Below are 16,414 nucleotides of genomic sequence, written 5' to 3' on the forward strand. Positions count from 1 at the left end.
AAACTATAAGCAACAATGTGATCATTAAGCCAATATACACGGAAATATTAATTTTATCTTTTAAATGAGCCTATTTTTAGATGAAGTTTTTCTCGAAAATCCTGCCACAATGAACTCCTCTGAAGCTCTTTTCTGTTTTGTAAGTAAAATGTAATGCTGGGAGATTTTTGATGCACAACTATCAATTTCAGTAGATGTTCACTGATTTGTTTCCCATTAAAATAAGATCTAGGTACAATTTCTAAAAATTAGTTGCATGATCTAACTTCCTCAGGAAATAGTCTATTGGATGGATGGATGGATGGATGGATGAATGGATGGTGGATGGTGGATGATGGATGGATGCATGGACAGCAGTAAACAGATGTATTTTTTCTTGTTGATGAATTTATTCACTCTGCTTTTTTATCTGTGTATATTAAAAAGCGTAGGGCTTTTTCAGCAATGTGGTATTAAGAACTGTCTCCCTGCTACATGGGAAAGGCTTTCTGTGTACATCCTGTCCCTCCAACCTGCACGTCAGGGGTTGTGGCTGATACAGTAGTCAACCTAACATACTATTTATACTTATTAAATCCTATTAAGTACAAATGCACTGACAACATCATGCATTGATAAATTTGCTAAAAGGTATCCTCTGGGAAAGAAAGTAAATGTGACTGCCAAATCTTCCTCAGACCTCAGATACAAATAAACTGAATACGATGTTAAAACTATGACTATTACAGGTAACGTTAAGGGATTCTCAGATTCTCTTCTGGTTCCTTTCTCTGCACTGAAGTCAGAAGAGATTTCCAAAGTGGAAATCTTATCATGTCACCATCTTGCTGAAAACTAACAAAACAACCAAACAACAGAAGACAAAAAGCAAAACTTTAAGTGCTTTCCTGGTGACCTCTGGATAAACAACAGGGTGGGTCTGCTCCTTCCATCTCTGCAGCCCCCCTCACCGTCCCCGCTGCTCTGGGTGCCCAGCCCCGCTACCCTCATCTAGTGCCTTCACGACTTTCCCACAGCACAGGGCTCGCTCACTACTCTGCCCTCTGTGTGAACCTATAAATCACCTACAAACCCTTCAGATCTCAGCTCCAGTGTTACTTTTCACAGAGAACCCCTTTTTGGCTGTTGTTTCATTCCTTTCAGAAAGTTGTTTCTCTCTCTCTCTCAGCAGATCTTATTTCTCTTTGCAAGTAGAAAAATGTTTTATTATTATTATTATCATAAACATAATGCACATTAGTGATCCAATTCTCCAAGTGCTCCTCCCATTTCTGTACATCTTAGAAACATAGCACCAACCGCCCTTAGTTCTGGACGATCTTTGCAAAGATGAGTGTATTGTAAACTGCTCTCGACCACAGAGCTATGTCTCCCTATGGAAGAAAGAGTGAATTCTTGACTGTTCAGTAGAATAAAGACAATGAGCTCATCGCAGGGAGGCTTACAACTCCCTAAAAAATTACCTCACTTATGTCCTGTATTGTAACCCACAGTGTGTGCAGGTGTCTTGCTGGGCCCACCCACGTGCCCCCCCGGGACAGGGAGCAGGAGGGACTGACAAATATGTGATGCCCCGTGCTCCCTCTGTGCCAGGGAACCAGGCTCTCTGCCTCTGATCAGGAGTCTGGGGTCTTTCACCAGCACCCACAAAACTGAGACAGGCTAATTTTTCAGCTTATAAATGGGGTAAAATCTCAAACTGTTTATAGTTCTTAATAATGTACAAAAGGGAAGAAAAAATGTGAACAGTATTACAATAATACGAAGGAAAAACTGGAAGAAAAGGAACTAAGTAGAAGACCATATGGAACACCAGGAAATTAGAGAACCACATGAATTAGAAAATAAACATCACGCCCAATATCACTACCCAAAGATATGCTCTGTGTCAGCTGTCTGATGTGTTTGTACTAAAAATATTCTCCATGCATATGCATTTGTTATAATAATTTATTACCACATAAAACAATGTTGTGATAAGTACTATTTTATGTGCCTCTATGAGGTCTGATTATTTCTATAGCATCAATTCCTACAAATTGAATTTCCAAATCCAAGACAATGCATGCTGCCCTACTTTAGTGCTCTGCAGAGAAGCAGTCTGAATGGTACTGAGTATTACCAAGAAAAATAAGGGGGACAGGGGATTGTGCTGCATTTTTAAGAGGAAGCAAAGAGCTGCAATGTTAATATTTAAGAAAAAAACCTTAAGGAGATGAAGGAGTAAGCTGTGAAAATTCCAAACAGAGGCAACTGTGAGGAAAGTCAGCAGAGTTTAAAAAAAAAAAAAAAAAAGGAGGGGGGGTTTGGCCTATTTGAGGAAAAGCAGACAGTGCAGCACAAAGCCACACAAGCAGGGGAACAAGAGCAAAAGGACATGCCGGGACCACGGGGCACCGCGGAATCCAGGTTGCAGGCCTGTGGGCAGAGGAACTCCGCATGGGTGAGGACCCCATTCTCGCCGAGAACACCAAAAAGAGGCCCTGTTGGCTCTTCCCAAGGTTGAATTCCCCGCAAGTCACCTTGAGATACGACGTGATGTCTCCCCCTGCACACAGCAGGCTTCCTTCCACTCCTTGTAAAGTGATGCGACTCCAAGCTCCATGTTCTCCCCTGCGGCAGCCGCTGCGTGAGCTGGTCCCCGTCACAGGTCAGGAACCCGGGGACAAGGACAGCGGACACCAACACACAGCTCCGGCTGCTGCTGCTGCTACGGTCACAGCATCCTCTGTCACTGACCCGGAGTCCCGGGGCACAGGGGCAGCTGCACCTGTAGCTCCCAGGTGGGTAAAAGCCCACACCTCGCATGGTCTTGACAGGTTACACCAACCACTGCAAAGATGTGACCAGGAGTTCCATCAGACTGTGCACACAAGATTAATGCAAAGAGCTAAAGGGTCACTGTCATCTGTGCAGGGAACAGACCGAAATAAGACAAGGCTGAGACAGACAGGAAGCAATTCCACAAAGGCAGGCAGGACATGGTGGCCGTCTGGACAAAAGTCCTGGCAGGGGGCATGCTGAGTGGTCGCATTCCAACATACTTAGACTGTAGAGCTACCAGAATTTCTGTATAATAAAATAAAAGAGTAACTCATGACGAGTTGCTAAAAGGATGGAGCTGGACTTAACTAAATTTATACAAGAAGCTCAGAATTGGAAATTTCAGATTAAGGGAGTTTCCTCCCATTCTCAGTTTGGTAAGAGTTTTTATCGTGAATGGGTATTGATGGATATTGAGTTAATAAATGCTTTTTCTTCAGCTAATGAGAGGATCATAGGTTTAACTCTTTAGTTCTGTTAATTACATTGATCACTGGGTCTTGTTTGCTTTCCTAGAATAAACAACACTGAGCTGTGAGGTATTATCCTTTTATAAGGGATAGGATATGCTAGTAGTTTATTAAGAATTGTGTGTGTATATTCATGAGCAGTATTAGCCTGCAACGTTGTTGTTTTTTCTTACTAGATCTTGTCAGCGTATATTGCAACTGATCACAATTATTGGGAACAAATTCAAATTCTACTATCTAGAAGCGTTTGTACAATGTTTGTGGGTTCTTTCCTTTAAATATCTAAAATAATTCTTGAAAACACCTCAGCCTAGAGATTTCTATACGGGAAGGCTTTAAAATATAAATTTGATTTCTTTAATAGTAAATATTTCAGACTTTCTAATTTGTTCTGAATTGGTTTACATAAAATTGACTTTTTCTAGAAATTTGTACATTTGATCAAAAGTGACCTATTTGTTAACATGACACTGTTACTAATAAGCTCTTAAGATCTTTTTAATGTCTATAGGCTCTCTGATGATATGCCTGTTTTTCATGTTTGATACTGGAGATGTGTCTTTTTTCTTGATCATTCTTCCTAGGGGTAAATCTCTTTTATTAGTTTTCCTTCAAAAAACTAGCTTTAGATGAGAGATTTTTTTTTTTTACTGTATATTTGATTTATATTTCAATAATGACCCCCCCTTATGTTTATTATTTTCTTACTTCTTTCTCAATTTTTTTCAATTCTTGTTCTAACTTCTTGAGTTGAATACTTAGAATGTTGCTATTCATCCTTTTTTCTTTTCTGAAATATCAATTTTTAAGGCTATTTATTTCCCACTAACACAAATTTAGCTAGATCTCAAAAGTCTTCATATTTTGATATTAGATATTTTATTATAATTAAGTTCAAAATATTTTCTAACATTAATTGTGATTTTTTCTTTGAAAAATTATTTATAAGAATACTGCTTGATATCCAAACACTTTGGGCTTTTCTAGTTATTTTTTATATTAATTATATTTGACTAAATGTCTCACTGTGGTTAAAGAACATACTGGGAATAACTATTTAATACTTGTTTTGTCCTGCTCACTACAAAAGGTTCATTTTTTTTAGTATAAGCTACAACAAGGACTTAATAGGCATAGTGGTTAACAAAGACACAGGGATAACCCCACAGCACATGTGCAAGGAAGTTAACTGCAAACCGCATCGCATAAGTGTAAAATATAATACATTCTAAAAGTTTAGAAACTCGAGAAATAACTTTTCCCCAGAGTTGCCATAGAAAATCTTAGAAAATACGGGTTTAGTCAAGGCTGAGAATTATGTATAAGGTATATACAATGTATTTCCAGTACAGATCAGTCTTCGTAATTGTGGTTGTTCTCGTTTGGCTGAAAGAAAGTTTCGTTAAAGCTGTAGAGTTGTAAGAAACACAGCTGGAGGGATAATTGGGGCTTTGATTATTTTGATTGTTGGGTAAAGATGTTGCAATTTTATCCTCTAGGCAATGTGAGTCCATATATCTGAACAGATGGCTAGAGAAGTGATTTTGAAAGATGAGTATAGCATCATCTGAAGAGACAGAGGAAAGGCCTGCTAAGCAGTTAAAAAATTGCTAAGCCACAAATTAATATCGATGCAAAAGTGAAAGCAGAGACACAGAAAGGGACAGACCTGAAAGACACTTGTGAAGGGAAAATCAACATAATGTAGACATAGTTCAGGTGCAGGAATGAGTCAGATTTCCCTGAAGTTTTGACTTTGGTAATGTAGAGCTGTGTGTCTATAAAATGAAATATGAATATAGTAAGTGTATGCTGATAATTCTTTGGTTATAGACATTTTGAATTTCAGACGCTGGTGATCAATCTGGTAAAAAATGTTTTGTAGGTAATCACAAGCTTATAACTTGAACCCAGAAGTGAACATAAGTATGAACTTTTAGAATTTAAGGTAAGAAATATGAAGCCAACAGTTTCGTTTGTGGATACATATAAAATCTCTGAAAAGAGAATGAGGGGGAAAAGAGTAAAAGGAGATATTGTGAGTTGCATGCAGATGCAAGAGACAGGAGAAAAAGAGAAGGAAAAGAAGAGGGTAGAAATGACATAGCGTTTAGTTAGTCAACAAATGCAGGACTAGCCACACACTAGCTAATCTGAAGAGGAATCATATAGTGCAATTCTGCAAGTATCTAGGAGGGAAAGACTTCTGAGAAATGATGTGCTGATGGGCAAGAACAAATATTTCTGTTGGCAAGAGGAAGGGCACGACCATTTATTGAGTGCCTACTGTATGTCTGATAAGGTAAAAAGACACACACACACACAACACACAGAAAGAAGGAGAGATTCTCATTAAATTCAATGAACCATATGATATGGGTAGCGCAATGTTGGAATAGGGAAGAACAACTCTGGCTCCGTATTAGATCTGTTTCTTTTTCTTTAATGCTTGCGCTCTGTTGACTGCGCTTAGTCACGCTGGCTCTGCACCTTTTGTAAAAGAATGTTGCCTGTAGCCTGAAATATACGGGAGAGCCCATTCTCAAGGCTCTGACCTTTCAGAGTCCATTCATATAGAGATAGAAAGTTGCAAAACAGAGAATAACATGTGTCTTGTTGGAGGTTTATAGGAACATCGTGCTCTGAGCTGTTAATACGTGCACAGCTGCAAGAACAATGGACTCCGATACCAAGAAGTTTGCAACAACGGACCTCACCCCTCCCTCACCTGGCCTTTAAAAGTAATTTCCTGAAACCCTTGGAGGAGTTCAGGGTTTTTTGGGCATGAGCCAGACATTCTCCTTGTGTGGCCCTGCAATAAAACTCTATGTTCCCAACTCCAACATTTCGTTTTGTTTGACCTCACCGTGCGGCGGGCACAGGAACTTGCTTTCGGTAACAATCTCTATTTATAAAGTAAGGACAAGGCTCTCTCTTTAAAGTAAAAGGCATGCTCTATCAAATCCTAATAAATGGTGCAACCTGGATTTTTTCTGTTTCCAAACCTACCCTCAGAAAGACAGGACAGATTTTAGTAATATAAGATAATTGGAAGTTACAGTTTGTTAGACCTGAGGGGGATGAGGGTGAATTGCCACAACTTACTTTGAGGATATAGTGAGAGTTGATGGGACACCCATAATTTGGATTCATACTGTCTTCCATTCATTCCTACAATAAATATCTACTATGAAAAGGGAACTATGCAGGATGACTAGGAATAAAAGAGGTCAGCATAAACGCAATAACAACAACAAAGCAATAAAAACAAATGTCATCCGAACTCTCTCTTTAGGAAGATAACAGTACAGGGGAAACAACTGTGAATTTTAAAAAAAGGCCGAACATATGTAAAACTGATACTGTGATAGTGCAAGGAAGGAAATACACAGTTCTGTGACAGAAAATGATACCTGAGCTGAAATCTGAAGGAAGAGGAATTATTTACCAGAAAAAAAATGTGCTTTTATGTGTGGCTGAGGGGAAGGGGGCTCTAGTATGTATATATTTAGGACCCCAATAAATGATGGTTGAATTCTAAATTACTCGTATCCAATGCCCTCAATCTTGTTTAAAAAAAGCTCAAAACCAGAGTCTTGATCATAACATTCTAAATAAAGTCATTTGATCTTTATGTTTAATAAGAAAAAAGAATACTGCAACAAACATATTCCCAATAAAATTGGTAAATATTATTTAGTCTATTTTCTCTTGTAAAAGCCATTGTTGCTAGAAAGATAGCAATTATTAAAATTATGATGAACTAGAAACACATAAGGTAAAATCCCTTAGTTGGTTTTACCAGATTTTAATTGGTGATAAACAGAGTACTTAACTGAATGATGCAAAAAAATTAACATTTTCTGTAGTACTAAAGGAAGGACATTTAGATTAACAAAATAAACGGGAAAATGGGGACAATGCAATGGCCGGTTGTATGCATCATGCATGGTGAGCCAGGAGCATTCTTTGTACTATTGTTCAGACAACCTAGGGATGGTTTTCAGGAAAGAAGAATTACTCTTTCTGGCAACTCAGTTATCCTTCTGAGAATCGAGAGACAAAAATCTCTAAGAGTCACCTTTTGAGTGTGTGCCCAGATGATAAAATCCCTTTTTCTCTCAGAACTGCCAGAGGGTCTGGGCTCCTTTTAGCCACTACAGCTGCCCTAACCCCCTCAACACACAGCCCCCGGCTGTCTACACAGAGATGTGGATCCCACAGTCATGATTAGTCACAGTTAAAATGGATTCAGGATGGAGAACAGACAGACCTGGGCCAACCAATTTATTCCTCCAGAGAAGGTACAGAAAACTCTTCAAACCCCAGGGGGAGAATATAAAACAAGAATCCATAAACAAGAGAAAAATAAAAATCCAATCTTTTCTTGTTGTGAATTTGTCCTGGAAAACGGAATTCAAGAAAAGCATCCTTTACTAACTGCAGGAGCAAACACAGTACCATTTGAAGGGGTTTATTGCATATATATTGTAGCTTTCCCCCTCTGTGCCTGCTGCAGCATTACTCTTCCCATAGTCGGAAAGATCAAACTATTCCCAAGAGAAGGAAATTCTAACATAGCTCATCCCTTAACATCCCCGTATCTGTGGGCAGGCAGCCTCTATGACCGCCCTCAGTGACCTTGGGACCTGCCTCTCCTTGAGTGTGGACTAAGCTCATCCACTTGCTTCTAACACACAGACCACGAAGCGATGCCACTGCCTGGATCAGGTCACCAGAAGAGCGAGGTTGCCCTGTCTCAGGGGCTGGCTTTCCCCTGCCCTCTCTGTGCCCCTCACACTGGGGAAGCAAACTGCCAGGTTGTGGGTCAGTCCTCTGGTAAAGCTCATGTGGCCCCATAAGGCTGAGGCCTCAGTGCTACAGACAACAAGTTGCAGAAGCCTGACAAGGAACGCGGGTGAGCTTGGAGGGGATCTTTCAGCCCCACACGAGACGTGAAATGATCCAACTCACGGCAATGGCTTGAATGCAGCCTCAGTAAAGACCTTCAACTGGAGAAAGTTCATGGCTTTATGCAATTCAATTCTCAAATAACTTGCTACACAGAGAACTAATACAACGTCCTTCCATATTTTAAAGCTATTTTGTACATATTTAAATGTTAATCTCCTTTAGACTTTCTAACAAAACAACCACACATGAAAATGTAGTTAATAAATCCATAGTTTGAGTTCAGATCATTCTGTGTTTCTACTTCTTGAAATAATTTTTCAAATGAATTGGCCTGTTAAGTCAAAGGGGATATGACCCTGGAAATATTGAGAAATCTTTTCCCTCAAAACAACCAACCACACTCATACTTCTATAGCATTTTTTATGCAAAAAATGGACAATATTCTATTGAGGCAAAATGTCAAAAAGAATGTAAATAAGGAAAAAAACTCAAAAGCTATGGGGCAGTCATTGACAGACGAATGGATAAAGAAGATGTGGTACATATATACAATGGAATATTACTCAGCAATAAAAAGAAACAAAATTGGGTCATTTGTAGAGACGTGGACGGACCTAGAGACTGTCCTACAGAGTGAGGTAAGTCAGAAAGAGAAAAACAAATATCATATATTAACGTATATATGTGGAATCTAGAAAAATTGTACAGATGAACCAGCTTGCAAGGCAGAAACAGAGACACAGATGTAGAAAACAAATGTATGGACACCAAGGGGGGAAAGTGGGGGCGGGATGGTGGGGATGGTGGGATGAATTGGGAGACTGGGATTGACATGTATACACCAATATGTATAAAATAGATAACTAATAAAAACCTGCTGTATAAAAAAAAAAATAAAACAAAATTCTAAAAAATAAAAAACAAAAGCTATGGGGCAGAAAAGAGTAGACTAAGAATGTGCTATGGAATTTGGCTTAATACTTGGAAGATATCACAGGTATTGATATTTGTATGATACATTCAAGCAGAATTTATAGCAACTTAGCAGCTGTACAGTAAATCTAAATGTCTTATAAAAAGCCTATTAAGCAGTAATTGCTATTCAATATTCACGGCTTAATGAAAGTGACTTGTTGCAATTTGAAGCCGTTTTAGAATCATCATTATGTAAAACTTTGACATGTGGAAACTGTTTATATATCAGATAGTTTGGGAGGAAATATGAGCACATAGTCTCTTTTTTTCAGTATCAAGAAAGAAGAAAACACTGATTGCATTCCATTTAAACAGCATGTTTATGATTTTGACAAAACTTTCAAAAATGCCACTTGATTTGCTTTAAAGTCTGTCATTCAAGAACATGACATTAACATCTGAAGCAAAGAATCGATTTCCAGCCAGTCACATCCACTGGTCACACAGACATATTTTTTGTGGGGCATCTCCGAGCACAGAACAAGTTAAAAAGAGGCATATTATAATTAAAGGTCAGAGTATATCGGATCTCAATGATATTATTTAGTGAAAGACTATAGTATAATTTGGCAAAAAGAAGACACATCATGAAATCGCAGAAACACTGGGCTAAAATCAACTTTAACATGTCAACCAATTTTTGGTCACTTGGTGAAAAAAGAGTGAATTGGGAAAAAAATGCTTTTCAAAGTTAAGTCAAAATGTATACCAAGTGTTTCTTTTCTGCTTACATTAGATATTTTGAAATATTGCAGAGTATTAAATCATAGGTAAATTCTTATTTCTTGTAAGACACAATTGTTTGGAATTTACTGAATGTGGTCACATATTATGCAAATAAACTGCACTTCCTTATTTTAAAATTATCAGCTAAAAGAAAAAAGGCTAAATCAATAATCTTCAGATTAATGAGGAAGGGTAGTCTTAGCACTAAATGCCATCAGTGCCCTTTTCCTTATACTCTGTAAACATTTCACTACTTAAATCTAACTTGTATATACTTAAAAATAGTATAAAATCAAAGGCCTGCAAATTTTATTTTTTATTCTGCAATTTAACACCAAAAATGAATGGCATTATTAGATATTAGTATAAATAACCCAGAATGTAATCATTTTCTCATCCCAGACCCTGCCCCAACTTCACACACACCTTCTTCTCACTCTGGCCGCCCACAAGTGCAAGCCCTGGACGTGTCCCCCCTGCCCTGACCACCCCGCGTCCTGCGTGGGTGCCGGCCTCACCCCAGCCAACCACTCCGCGGGGCTCTGACACCTGCAGGTGTCCCCGGGTGGGTGCCTCTTCTCCTCCACTCACACCTGAACCTCCACGAGGCCATGACTTGCGTGAAGGCCCCTCGCCCACCCCCCCTGGGAGTTGATGCCTGGCTCTGGGCCCTCACAGCTCCCCTACCTGCTGGGAACACCGACAGGCTCTGCTTCACCTGCAGGCTCTGGGGCCTGATTGTTCCAAAGAGTCCAGAGAGGAACAGCCCCTGTGCTCACTCTTTTTTTTTTTTTTTTTAACATCTTTATTGGAGTATAACTGCTTTACAATGGTGTGTTAGTTTCTGCTGTATAACAAAGTGAATCAGCTATACATATACATACATCCCCATATCTCCTCCCTCTGTGTCTCCCTCCCACCCTCCCTATCCCACCCCTCTAGGTGGTCACAAAGCACCGAGCTGATCTCCCTGTGCTATGCGGCTGCTTCCCACTAGCTAGCTATTTTACATTTGGTAGTGTATGTATGTCCATGCCACTCTCTCACTTCGTCCCAGCTTACCCTTCCCCCTCCCCGTGTCCTCAAGTCCATTCTCTACGTCTGTGTCTTTATTCCTGTCCTGCCCCTAGGTTCTTCAGAACCACTTTTTTTTTTTTTTTTTTTTTTTAGATTCCATATATATGTGTTAGCATACGGTATTTGTTTTTCTCTTTCTGACTTACTTCACTCTGTATGACAGACTCTAGGTCCATCCACCTCACTACAAATAACTCAATTTTGTTTCTTTCTATGGCTGAGTAATATTCCATTGTATATATGTGCCACATCTTCTTTATCCATTCATCTGCCGATGAACACTTAGGTTGCTTCCATGTCCTGGCTATTGTAAATAGAGCTGCAGTGACCATTGTGGAACATGACTCTTTGAATTATGGTTTTCTCTGGGTATATGCCCATACTGTATGACTATGCTCACTCTTTTATGGCCAAATATTAACTTATCTGCACTATGTAAGTGCAGATTTACTTATCTGCATAAGGCAAATATCTTCATCTCCTATTACTCTGCATTACTTTTAAAAGAGAAATTATGATATTTCAATTATATAAACAAGTCAACCAACAGCCCCACAGCTTCCCATTATTTTCCGACTTTTTAAAAGTTTTGAATTGTTGTGCCCATGAATACATTTTCATAGTTATACTGAGCCTGCCACCTTTTCCACTACTGCACGTTTTCTAAATTCTTAGAGTGATCATGTTGCAAAGAGCCCCACACTCCGCATATGACACATTTACTGAGTGTTCGTCCATTACAACACTGTATCTGCATCCTTATGCATTGACAATGCTACCAAAGGGGAAAACGCTTTTGTAAGCAAATTCGCGCATGTTAACTTTTGCCTCCTTGGAAACATTTCCCTTAGGAAACATCCTCAGAAATGAGATTATTGGATCAAAGGATACAATGTATTACTGTTCCAATTACAAAATCAGTGACACACAAAAAATAAGGGTCATAGTTTTTCCTGCTAAAGCTCACCAGAACTACATTTAATTTTTGGTGCTAGTTACTTTTTCCAAATGTTCTCTGCATTACCTCTTTTTTAAAAAGCAATTTTACTGAGGTATAATATATTTAGCAAAAATTCAAATCTCATATAAAATTAAAATCCACTCATTTAACTGCGCAATCAAATAATTTTTAGTAAATCTGCAGAATTAGGCGACCGTCACTACAATCCAGTTCAGAACATCTGTATCATCCCTAATGATTCATAGCCCCGTCTGCAGTCACCCCCTGTCCCCCAACCCCCGCCCCAGCTCCAGACAACCAGTCATGCACTTCCTGTCTCTGTAAATTCCCTTCTCCTGACACGTCACAGACATGGAATCATGCACTTTCTGTCTCTGTAAATTTACTTCCTCTGGACACGTCACAGACAGGGACTCGTGTAACATGTGGTCTTCGGAATCTGCTTCTTTCACTGAGCATGACCTGTGAGGTTCGCCCTACTTGTCCTGACCACTTCTTGATAGTAAAGATTCTCATTTCCCATGTGTATGTTCACACATTTCCTGGTGAGAACCCTTAGACCAAGGTTTTTGTCCGAGCAGCTATAAAGTAAAATTACTGATACGTGAATTCATGAGTCACATGATTTATTCTGAAAAATATTTTTAAACAACTTTAAATACTGACACATAAGAACCTCTGTTAACATGTCTGGTTTTGAACAGAAGAAGGTACCCATAGGAGCTTCCCCATTTGGAAAAGAATGGGAGTTTTTTTTAGAGTGCTGAACTGTCATAAGCTCTTCATCTCTCGTACCCACGTACCCTCACCGGCTGTCCCAGCCCGCCGGCCACACCACCGACGTTCCCTTCCGCGGGGACCCACGTGCGCGGCAGCCCCGCCACAGACTCACCTCCCTGCTTCTCAGCACCCTAACGAGCTCAGTCCCGAAATTTCCAAAAGCGCACAGCTATCAATCAGTGATGGGCACTTTTCCTTTGCAAATACATAATTTCCAATGGCCTGCCCATTCCCTGCATGTTCGCGCTCTAACCAGCTTGCCTGTCCCCTAAAGGTACTGCATCTCCAGTCCTCTGGAGCTTTCCCGTGACTCGTGCCATGGGCAGGGCGGACGTCTCCCTAGTCCTCATTCTTTGTCCTTTTCCCCTAAGACCACCCGCTGCCGAATCTCACATCACTATCCCTCAATGGCTTTTGCTCCCGGTACCTGGTCACTGATTCCAACAGAACTCCTGTTGATTTTATGATGTTAATATCCATACAGAGGATATTTCCAACACGCTTGCTCACAGTGATCCTTTCCTCCACTCAGCCTCACTTCTCTGTTACGGGAGAGTTGGTGTTACTACCAGTAACCACAGGGTCTCCATAACCTCAAATTCAAGTTCCTCCCCTTGCACCCCAGCTCCAACAAGCCCGCTGCCCCACCGGGATCTCCCAGCCTCCCTCACCTGCCCCGTCCTCCCTTCTCTACTCGCCCAGCCTAGAACCCACTCACTACAAGTAACATCTCCCCCGTCTCCAAACACAGGTAGCAGAGCCCGTGCACCCAGGCGGATGCTTGTGAGAAAACAGTCTCAGTGTTCCGTCTCGCTTGAGACTCAGGGACCACACGAGGTAAGTGGGCTCTGACGTCACAGGCTACTGTCCTAGAATGTTTATCCACTGCTCCCTCGTAAAGGACAAACTCATACATAAATCCATGGTCCCTTCCATCCCCTCCCCACTGACCTGCTCCCCATCATTCTCACCTCTGACCCCCCTCTCCTTCTCGCAACCGAAAGCTGAAGCGGTTTGGCTCTTTCTTCAAAACGCATTCAATGTTCACGCACTGATCTTGACCTCCCTCCGCTGAGCTGGGCCAGCCATCGTCCGCCCTCCCCTGGATACAGAGGCGGCTTCCTGGCAAGTCTCCTGCCCGCACCCCTGTCCCTGCCCCACAGTGTTTTTCCAGCAAACACATACAGGGATGCCCCCTGTGTTACCTGAATTACATAACACAATACTTAGGACGTAGAAAGTGCTATGGAGAACAGCCGGGCAAGAGGAAAAATGGAAGAGAGGGGCACGGGGAAAGGTAGCAATTGATATAAGATGATTACGCAGAAACTAACACAACACTGTGACTCAACTATACACCAATATAAATTTTTAAAAAGATGATTATGGAAGTCCAAATTGAGAAGGTGATATTTAAGTGGAGATGTATTTATTCTGCTGATTTTCTTTCTCCTTCTAGAAGTTAAGTCTGTGAAGGCTGGGATTTTTCTGTTTTGTTTACTGCTGTATCCCTAGAACCCAGGAATGCATTCCTTGGACCAGTGCCTACGAGGGACACTCACAAAGGCACATGGAAGGGATGATCAAGAGCGAAAGGCCTCCCTCCTTCTTTGCACTTTGTCAATAAATAAGGTGGGGCAAGGGAGGAAAGTGGCCAGCTTAAATAATGATATTTAAATCTCTGATAACGTCTTATATTCAATCCCAACTCATTCCAAAGATATTAATTTTCATTTATAAAATTTGACAAGCATGCAGCTGAGGCTTTAAGCATAACGTGAATTATTTTTTAATGATTTTAGAATGTGTGAAATGCCGTGCTCAGTGCAAATGTGGTTTGCTCATTTGACACTGTTTACCTGGTTCCAGTTAAGTTAATGAAGCAAAAACCAGAGAAGGAAATACGAAGTGATCAAGGAAGACATGCATAAGTGAGAAAACAGAGCCTATGACTTTTTCCAACTAACTAATGCTTATGAGATAAAGAAGAAAAGTAGATTTACTGAGGAAGTGAATGAAAAGAATGAATTCTTAAGATTATGGGAGAAAAAAGAGAAAAACATAATTAGATAAAATTGTGAAACACCACCTTTAACTACATTATAGTTAAAAATATAACTATAGTTTTTAGAATTTATAGAGATAGGTCAGTTAATAGTTAATTACCATTAACACTATTATAATTATAGGACTATTTTATAAGTATGTCATGTGACATACTTATAAAAAATAAAAGAAATGATCATAATAAGAAAGTAAACACAGACTTTCATTAAGGGAGCAGGCACAGAAAGATTTAAAATGTTCTATTTCCCTTTGGCTATTTTCAAAATGAGCACAACAAAAACATACTAGAACAGTAATTGAAACGTTTTAGTCTAATTAGACTTGATGATTCTGGAACTCTTTCATAAAGCTAGTCCTATAGTACAAAACTAATAAACTCAAACAAAAATCCTTAAATTTTTTTCTGATTATGCAAGTTGTATACACTCACTATAAACATATCAGACAATACAGAAGTGTTTGATTTGAAAAGTGAAATCCCTTATAACTCAAGGATTACTCTTTTCAAGTTTTCTTTATATTGATTCATTTTTTACATGTAAACATCAAATTTTTTGCTGGTTGATATGGGAATGCAGGAATAAAAAAGACAAGGAAAGTCACAGACCCTAGCAGATGGTAGGTAGCACTCAGGTAACGTGAAAAATCTCAGTGAGGGATACACATTTCTGTGAGATTATACAAGAGGGAGAAATAAAGTCAGGGGGGAAATATCATAAAGAATTTACTGAATATAAAGCAGTTGGAATTTATGGGGAAGGATGGAGATATGTGACCGCTACCTCAGAATGTTCACTACCCCAGAGGACAAAGTAATCAATCTCAGGAGGTTTGCAGAGGTTTTGGTGGAGCAGGACAGCTACTCAATGACACAGAAATAAAAGAACTTCTCTGGAAGGCCAACCTCTGCACTGAGTATGATGACTGCATTCGGATTTGTGAGGACAAAACCCATTAGCCTTATCGGCAAAATCAGTGCTAGGGTCAAAGTGGGACAGGTCGTGCCTGCCTTCAGAATAGGATGAACACTGATAACAGGACAGCTTTGTGTGTGAAAATGTACTTGCCAGGAACAGCAAGAGAAAAGCAAGTGCAGTGGGCAGGCACACGAGTGACCAGAGCTTAAGAAACAGTCTGGTCAGTCTTAGCGTCTAAAGACAGGAAGGTTGGAATGAAGCTGGAGAGGATGTTGTCAAGTCACTCAAGGGCTGAGAGGTGAAATGTTCACATATGAGGAAACTGAATTCATCAAAGGTTGTACAACCGGGGTAGAAATGGCCATTCTTGTTCCAAAGGATGACTAATCTGGTAGCTGTAGATTTAGAGTCTTATGCTTGTTGAAATAATGAACAGAGTACCCAGAACATACTTTCAGAAATTAACAAAAATTAAAAGATAGGCAAATGATAAAGGAAAAAATCAAATAGCCCAGAAAAGAAGGTAAAAATAAAATAAATCCACGGACTTCCCTGGCAGTCCAGTGGTTAAAACTCTATGCTTCCACTGCAGGGGGCACAGGTTCGATCCCTGGTCGGGCAACTAAGATCCCACATGCGATGCGACCAAAACAAAACAAAACAAAACAAAACAACAACCAAACCAAGGAAATCTGAATAAAAG

At 40.0% G+C, this 16,414-nt stretch overlaps 1 protein-coding gene across 4 annotated transcripts in view; it reads right to left on the reverse strand.

The window, feature by feature from the left end:
* SPOCK3 (SPARC (osteonectin), cwcv and kazal like domains proteoglycan 3) overlaps window positions 1–16,414 on the reverse strand; it is a 433,554-nt gene that overhangs the window by 196,914 nt on the left and 220,226 nt on the right. The window contains exon 1 of one of the 4 annotated variants that reach the window (XM_036854216.1): window positions 2,523–3,133. The exons of the other annotated variants lie outside the window; for them this stretch is intronic. Within the exon in view, the coding sequence (XP_036710111.1) occupies window positions 2,523–2,605 (83 nt within the window). The 5' untranslated portion in view covers window positions 2,606–3,133. Of the gene's footprint in view, window positions 1–2,522; window positions 3,134–16,414 lie in introns of those variants that run through there. 4 annotated transcript variants of the gene reach the window in all.

This window comes from Balaenoptera musculus, chromosome 6 (genome assembly GCF_009873245.2).
Source record: "Balaenoptera musculus isolate JJ_BM4_2016_0621 chromosome 6, mBalMus1.pri.v3, whole genome shotgun sequence".
Taxonomy (NCBI): Eukaryota; Metazoa; Chordata; class Mammalia; order Artiodactyla; family Balaenopteridae; genus Balaenoptera; species Balaenoptera musculus.